Raw genomic sequence first — 8715 nt, forward strand, 5'->3', positions numbered from 1 at the left:
TTGATGTGTCGATTACAATAACTAAACATGGAGTAATTAAATTTAGTTGTGTTGGCCCATGTTTATATGTTGGAGTAAATACCCTTAATACTTCCTTGATGTGTCGATTACAATAACTAAACATCATATAAACATGTGCCAACACAACTAAGGAGTAATTAAATAGTAATTAAATATGTTTAGTTATTGTAATCGACACATCAAGGAAGTATTAAGGGTATTTACTCCAACATATAAACATGGGCCAACACAACTAAGGGTTTATATGTTGGAGTAAATACCCTTAATGGAGTAATTAAATATGTTTAGCCATTGCAATCGACACATCAAGGAAGTTTATGTGTTGGCCCATGTTTATATGTTGGAGTAAATACCTTTAATACTTCCTTGACGTGTCGATTACAATAACTAAACATAATTAATTACTCTTTAATTGTATTGTCTCACGTTGATATGTTTCCACCAGAATATTTCTCTCTTTTACGTTTATATGTTATGTCGCTCGATCTTTAAATACTGTGAGGGGGGTAGATGTAAGAGTAATAAAATATTTGAAACAGTAGTTTCTAGTATGTATAGTATTACTACACGTACAAAGCAACTATGGTATTGAGCAAGGATAAGAGTATAAACATAAGTTATGCTATGTAATTACTTCTGTTAATTTTGGATAAAAGAGTTTTGTTGGCTGGAATAAAACTCATAGTCTCTCAGCGGTACGTCTGAGGGCTTGTAACACTAAAAATCAGGTTTCGATACCTTTAGCAGGCACATCAAATATAACCCATTGTGTAGCTTTGTGTTTAACACCAAAGAAACAAATCTTTACAAGATATGGAAAACATGGTGTCATTTTGTGATAATTACAGATGATGGTTTAAAAGAAAAGAACATTTCATTGATTATCCCTACATTAGGGGCGAAGGATACCTGACCAGCACGGATAATTATGTTCTTAAATATTTCATTGATTATCCCTACATTAGGGGCGAAGGATACCTGACCAGCCCGGATAATTATGTTCTTAAATATTTACTTGATTATCCCTACATTAGGGGCGAAGGATACCTGACCAGCCCGGATGATTATGTTCTTAAATATTTAATATTAAAAAAAAATCCAAATAACTGTCAGTTCCGAATTGATCCTACATACCTTTCTCTAAGTAGACTTAGTGTTTGTTTGTTTGAAATTAAGCACAAAGATACACAAGGGGCTATCTGTGCTCTACCCACCACGGGTATCTAAACCCGGTTTCAAGCGTTGTAAGTCCGCAGAGAAACCGCTGTGTCACTGGGGGGGGGGGGCAGTAGGCTTAGTGACAAAGAAACATATTTTGAAAACAATACTTTCATGAGAAGAAAAATAATCTGTTAGAAGCACTGGTGTCTAGTCTCCGAAGTATGAGACAATGTATACTTTATTAATCTTATTTTTCTGCGTAATATTTTAACTTACCTATACATTGCTGGTGTATGTTCATCATGTGAAATGTTCTCAAGCAGTTGTGATGGTGATGTTTCACTACACCATTTCTATAAAATAAAAAAATATTATATAATAATTAAGATTAGTAATAGTTTAATTTTTTTTAAATATATTAATAATACAACTAATATAGACTGCCAAATGTAGTTATGTATCTTACATACATGAAATTAATGTGAAATTTAGGATATCATACAGGAATTCTATTTAGCTCAATCTAAAGTAATAATCTTTATTAGAAAATAAGTAACCTAAGATATTTTTTAACTTGAAATATTAAATAAGAAGTCAACATATTCCGTAATGTGAATATGTAAAGATGGGCCCCAGTAGCACTCAACTGTTAAAGTTTCTTTTAAACTATTATTAACTCGATTTAAGTAATGTATTAACATAATAACACCTTAACCATCTTCGATCTAATAACACTAAAAATCATGTTAAAAGATATAAAATGTAAAGTTAGACACATTACTATCGCGAAGCTGATCCAGAAAAGTTGATCCTCAGAATATGGTAATCCAGGCAAAGGCAGTTCGTATCCATTGTGTGAAACCCAGTGGTGGTAAGCCTGTTTATGAAATGACAAAAAGTTCTTCATAGTAGTTTACAGAGTCATTAGTAGTTTTAAGAAATGGAACGATTATGGAAAGTGCCAAAAGGCTAGTATTTAATACTTTACCACTATGTTAACTGCTGTTGTAAAAATTTCCAGATTTTCATATTTTCTATTCACTAACTCTTTGCTGGAACATTCCGATTATTAAGGAATCATGAAATTCCTACACGCAAAAGGAAGACTGTATCCATTTCAAGCAAACATCTTCTTCTGAACATGCATTTTGTTATACCTTAGAAAACTTATAAAAGTCATCAAATTGGATTAAGAAATTTCTTTTATCGATACGATTTTTTATAACGGTGAATTGTGTCTTTAACAAACTAATTAATATTGAACAAACTAAGTGAGATACTTCCAAATCAGGATGTTTACCTACTTTATACGCTAATATTGAACAAACTAAGTGAGATACTTCCAAATCAGGATGTTTACCTACTTTATACGCTAATATTGAACAAACTAAGTGGGATACTTCCAAATCAGGATGTTTACCTACTTTATACGCTAATATTGAACAAACTAAGTGAGATACTTCCAAATCAGGATGTTTACCTACTTTATACACTAATATTGAACAAACTAAGTGGGATACTTCCAAATCAGGATGTTTACCTACTTTATACGCTTGGCGAATCCCTCCATTATCTGCAATATTTTCTCCCAAAGTCTTCGTACCATTGACCTACTCAAACAAAGTACAAAGAAAGGTAGAACTCACAAGACACTTTCCATGTGATCTTGTAAAAAGATAAAACATTCTTTGGTTCAGTATGTTAAGTCTTTATACTTTCATATCGAATAACCATTGTTTGTTTGTAATTAATCACAAAGGTACACAATGGGCTATCTGTGCTCTGTCCACCACGGGTATTGAAACCCGGTTTCTAGCGTTGTAAATCCGCAGACATACCGCTGTGCCACTGGTGAGCTCGCATAACCAATACGTCCTATAAGGACAGAATTACTGAAAAGTAAGTCTTTATACTTATATATTGCGCAATCAATGTGTTCTATCAGGACAGGATTGTTGAAAAGTAAGTCTTTATACTTATATATTGCGCAATCAATGTGTTCTATCAGGACAGGATTGTTGAAAAGTAAGCCTTTATACTTATATATTGCACAATCAATGTGTTCTATCAGGACAGGATTGTTGAAAAGTAAGCCTTTATACTTATATATTGCACAATCAATATGTTCTATCAGGACAGGATTGTTGAAAAGTAAGCCTTTATACTTTGATATCACACAATCAATACGTTTTATTGTGACAAGGTTATTGAAAAGTCTTTATACTTTTAGAATTTATTGAGTAATAATATTTTCTAACTTGATTTATTCACATGAACATTTCACGTTCAAGTGATATAAAATATATTATACTGATTTTCGCAAAATAGGCATGAGGATAATTAACATTTTTATAAAAATCAAGATCAGCAAAAATACCTTTACAAAGATAAGTCTAAATTATTTACTTATTATTACAAAGACAATCCCAATTTTCAGAGCTAAAAAACAAACAAACAAAAATTGATAAATGTTTGTTTGTTTTGAATTTCGCGCAAAGCTACCCCAGTTTCTTCCCTACTGTCCGTTTCCTTACTTTGTCCTGTTGGCAGTGATCATCTACCCATATGTGTTCGTATTGCTGATTGCTCTTCTCCCGTGTCACCACCCTACCGACGACTCCATTTCCATAAAGCCGACTGGAATGATTACAGGAAGCTTCTTCTTTCCGACCTTGACCCTACCACTGTTTCAAGTGTTGATACCTTTGAACATACCCTGACATCAGCTCTTTCCTCTGCAGGTGCTCGCTCAATCCTCTCTTCACTGTCATGTACTTTTCGTCCCTCTGTACTCCAATAAGCCATCACGCTTCTTCGCCATGCCTCTTCCCTCTTCCAGGACTATCGCCATTCCCATGAGCCACTTTTTTTTACACCAATCCAGTGGTCTCCAATGTACAACCAGAAATTTCATTCAAGCTATTTAACATCGTCGTTGGCATTACCTGTGCAACAGACTTCGTCATTCCTCCTCTCAGTTTCGCATCCTCACTGGCTCTTCTTCCTATCCTATCCTTGTGGATGGTCAGGTTCCTGCTACCACGCTTGTCAAGTCCAATGCTTTTGTACACCACTTTGAGTCGCAGTTTAATCCTCCACCACCACATCCCCTTGACTTTGATGATTACTCCGACATCTTACGACTGTCTGACCATACTTCTCCGACTCTTCGCCCCTCTCTCAACCATGTTCTGGAAACCAACCGCCTGTGTGCTCCAATTACTGCTCAAGATATCCGACTTGCCTTACGTCATCGTCGCAACTCAGCCCCCAGTCCAGATTGTCTCACCTTTCCTCATCTCTCCAATGCACTTGCTCAGTTTATTACCCTATTAGACTTATTCTACACTTTTCTACTTCGCACAGGTTTCTTACCTACCATCCTTCTTTTCCTGAAAGTATCCATGCCACCAGTTCAACTAGATTCCTATAGGCCCATCAACCAGTGTCCTCAGCAAGACCTTTGAATGCATACGTGTTCGTCGTCTTCGCTCTTTCATTGTAGACAATCAGTTGCTTCCACATACCCAGGCAGGTTTCCGCCCTCATCTCTCCACTGTTGATCAGCTCCTCAAGCTCTCCGATTTAATTACAAACCACTTTTACACCTCTAAACCTTCTTGCCTCGTTCTATTTGACTTTGAAAGCGTCTTTGATTCTGTTTGGCACCAGGGGCTGATCTACAAACTCCAATGTCTGTATTTTCCTGCTTCCTACATTAGACTTTTTTTTTCCTTTTTCGGGATCGCCGAGCTACCATGGTATTCATTCTCGTCCATTATCCATACGTGCTGGTGTTCCACAGGGATCCGTCATTTCCCCTGTACTGTACATCCTGTATGTTGTTGACATGCCAGCTCCGGGGCCTCCATTTTATTTCTTTTAATACGCCGATAGCACAGCTCTTCTTGCTCTTGGGTCTACAATGGTTCCCCTCAACAAAGTTCTGCAGAAAGCCGTCAACTCTTTTCTTCCCTGGTACAGACACTGGAGGCTTACCCTTCACCCTCACAAAACCAAAGCTATTCTCTTTAGCCCGACTCGCCACAAGTTTTATCCATGCCGAAATCCACTTCTCTTTGATGTCCGACTTGACAACATTCCTATTACCCTATCCAAAAAAGTTAAATATCTTGGAGTTACCTTTGATCGACATCTAACTTGGAAAGCACACCTGGCCATCCTACACACGAAGGTTAACTCCAGGCTTCATTTACTTCACCGTCTCCGTGGTTCATCCTGGGGGTTTAAATCCCCAACTCCTTTTATATTCCTACCCTGCTTTTGTCCGACTCTGCCTCACCTATGGTCATGTTGCTTGGATCTCTGCTCCGTCTTCACGCTATCACGCTGGAAGTTTTGAACGCCACGCTTTACGCATAGCCTTTCAATTACGTCGTTACAGTCCTACACAGGAATCGTACTCTCTCATCCAGCCTTTCAATTACGTCGTTCCAGTCTTACACAGGAATTATACTCTCTCATCTCTCCCTCCCCCATACACGCACATCTACGCGAACTACGAATGAAGTATGTTCACCGCTGCTTCGATCATCACAACCATATCTTCGACGAAATCCTATCCTATTCGGTGAATACTCCTCCCAAACTCTTACCTCCAACGGATCATCTCCTGAACCTTTACCTTATGTTTTTGCCACCTGATCATCCCAACTACAATGTAACTCCGATGCCTGATCTTCTATCACACATCTATCTCTGATTACATTTCCTAATAGCATGCATTAAACTCGTCTTCACCATCTCAGTACCTGGTCTCACTTACTCATCTCTCTTTGCTTATTTCCATTGTGTACTTCTACATCTCCTGGCCTCTGAGAAGGCGTAACCCTCTGTTGGCCCCCTGCCTAAAAAGCTCTGGATTTAGTGAAAAGCGTCGTCGGCAATGGACATGGCGATATAGTGTGGTTAGAATACTATTATTATACACTCTTGTAATTCTTGAAAATCCCTAAGAGACTAGATAAAGAATGTAGTGTTTAAAAACATAACAAGCCTAATAATAATATTGGATTATTACAAGTATAATTATTTAATTATAATCATGCTTCGCCCCCATATAGAAGAGGTTCACACAATAACAATTGTTTTTGAAACGTATATGGTTTCAAATAATTTTGTATTAATATATAGTATTACTACATTCTACAAAGAAACACTAAAATAGTAAACCTTGGGACAAATTACCTTATGTTATTATTATTGGTATATATATTTTACCTGCAAACAGTAGTGTTTAAAAATGCTGTTTCAAGTTTTCATCATTAGCGAAATCCCAAATACAATCTTAAAAGAAGTATTAATATAATAAATGTTATTTTAATTAACTTACTGTTAATACTCATCACCCTCCCCTCCGAGTGACTCAGCGGTAAATCTGAGGGATTACACTGATTATACTGGCAAAAAAAACGGGTTTTGTAGCCGCGGTGGGCACAGCACATATAGCCCATTGTATAGCTTTGTGATTAACAAAAAAGAAATAACACTCATGTTATTATTAAATCCTACAAAGAATCATGCACGAAAAACATATGGTTCCAATTAGCTACTGTTAAAAGGACAAGAATATTTGAGTACAAACCTATATCACTAAAACCCAAAGTGATAAATACTAAAACATTTGGAAGAATGATTATTATAAACATTTCTAGAGGTGAGAAACGCCTTAGTACCCATAACCTATTACATTACCACAAGCAGATCTGCGAATTAGTGTGAATGAACAATAATTACGAAAATATTATATTCACTCACAATATGGAGGAATTTCAGGGAATAAAAAGAAACAATTTGTAATGAGTTGACTGAAATGAATAAAAATATTGAAATTACAATAGAATAATTTATAGGTGGAAAAAAAAGTTGTAGAAACTTTACAAATCGTTTGTGTGGTTGTTTTTGAATTTCGCGCAAAGCTACACGAGGGCTATCTGTCCCTAATTTAGCGCTGTAAGACTATAGAAAAGGGAGCTAGCTAACTCTTGGGCTACTCTTTTACCAACGAATATGACCGTCATATTTATAACGCCCCACGTCTGAAAGGGTGAGCATATTTCATGTGACGGGGAGCGCCCTAACCACCTGGCCATACCTGGCCGTTTACAAATGGAATTGAATAATATTAAATATAATTGTAATAAGTCTGAAGAAACGTTATCCGTGCCGCAAGAAGAAGAAGAACATGTAAGATTAAAAAAACAACAACAAGGAATCGAGAAGATGGAAGATCAAAGTCATAGAAATAATTGTATTTTTAAAGGAATTAACCACATTCCCCAAAATATGGATAGTTAACAGTATTTTAACGATATAATAATTTTATAAATTTTATAAATCCCATAAATTTTTAAAATATAGATACATAAAACTATCAGAAATGTGAATGAATCTCGTATTTTAGTTTATGAAGATTATAGACATAAGACTTAACAAAAAGGAAATTACTAAAGGAAGCATTTATCGCTCTATGAAATTAAAAACTATAAGATATGATAAGCTTAATGATCAGGAAAATAGTTTTCGACAAATATACTCTGTTAAAATAATGAAATCGTGCGTGGTAATGAAAGACGAGAAACACAAAGGAACCAAGCTAAAAACATAAATTAGGCCTGAGCCCAAGAGAAGAAAACATTGAAGATATCACAGAACTGAAGATCTAAAAAAGACATTTTATTAATAATAAATTATAGTACTGTATGAAATTCGAACGAGTTATGATATGTTATTAAGAGCTTATAAATGTAACAACTCATCTGCGATAAGACTTATAGAAATTTTTGAAGATATAACTAAACATATCATTAAGTTTGAATTTGGAAAATATTTGTCAAGTTTAGTGATACAGTTTATGAAAATTTTATACAGTTTTATTGCTATGGCCCAACAGCAAGTTTGACGAAATATTGTGTGGTGATAAGAATATAGAAAAATTAGGAGATAAAGTAACAGAAATGAAAGCGAGATATCATAGCGCAGAGATAATAATTAATGACGATTTCAAACACTAGGAAAGAAAAATTCTCAAACTGAATTTAGTGGGAAAAGCCTGAGAATCCAGAGTTAAAATGATATTCTAATATAATTGCCGATAAATTCTGTAGTATCAAGAATTAGAAACCGGGTTTCGATACCCGTGGTGGGCAGAGCACAGATAGCCCATTGTGTAGCTTAGTGCATAATTACAAACAAACAAACAGTATCAAGAATACAATGCATGAATAGATTGTTTGTTTATTTAAATGTAAAACTGCGCAATGAGCTATATGTGCTTTGCAGGGTTGAACTACGAATTTTAGTGTTATAAGAAAGTGTGATAAGGAAATTAATATATTTGGCCTGTGATAATAAGGAAATGTATATTTTTCTTGAAAGATCACCAGGAGACAAGATAGAGAATTTACTATTGTGAATGATAATAGTAAAATTGTAATATATTACATAATATTGGTACGTCTCCGTTTGTTAATTAACTTTCCGTAACTTCGTTCCGATGAAACTTTAGCGACA

At 35.3% G+C, this 8715-nt stretch overlaps 1 protein-coding gene across 1 annotated transcript in view; it reads right to left on the reverse strand.

The window, feature by feature from the left end:
- LOC106457019 (neprilysin-11-like) overlaps nt 1-8715 on the reverse strand; it is an 84853-nt gene that overhangs the window by 5784 nt on the left and 70354 nt on the right. Inside the window, exons 18-20 of the mRNA XM_022382832.1 lie at nt 2727-2792; nt 1964-2059; nt 1459-1535 (exon numbers count right to left, since the gene is read on the reverse strand). Of these exons, the coding sequence (XP_022238540.1) occupies nt 1459-1535; nt 1964-2059; nt 2727-2792 (239 nt within the window). The remainder of the gene's footprint in view (nt 1-1458; nt 1536-1963; nt 2060-2726; nt 2793-8715) is intronic.

The sequence above is a fragment of the Limulus polyphemus genome, unplaced genomic scaffold (genome assembly GCF_000517525.1).
Source record: "Limulus polyphemus unplaced genomic scaffold, Limulus_polyphemus-2.1.2 Scaffold282, whole genome shotgun sequence".
Classification (NCBI taxonomy): Eukaryota; Metazoa; Arthropoda; class Merostomata; order Xiphosura; family Limulidae; genus Limulus; species Limulus polyphemus.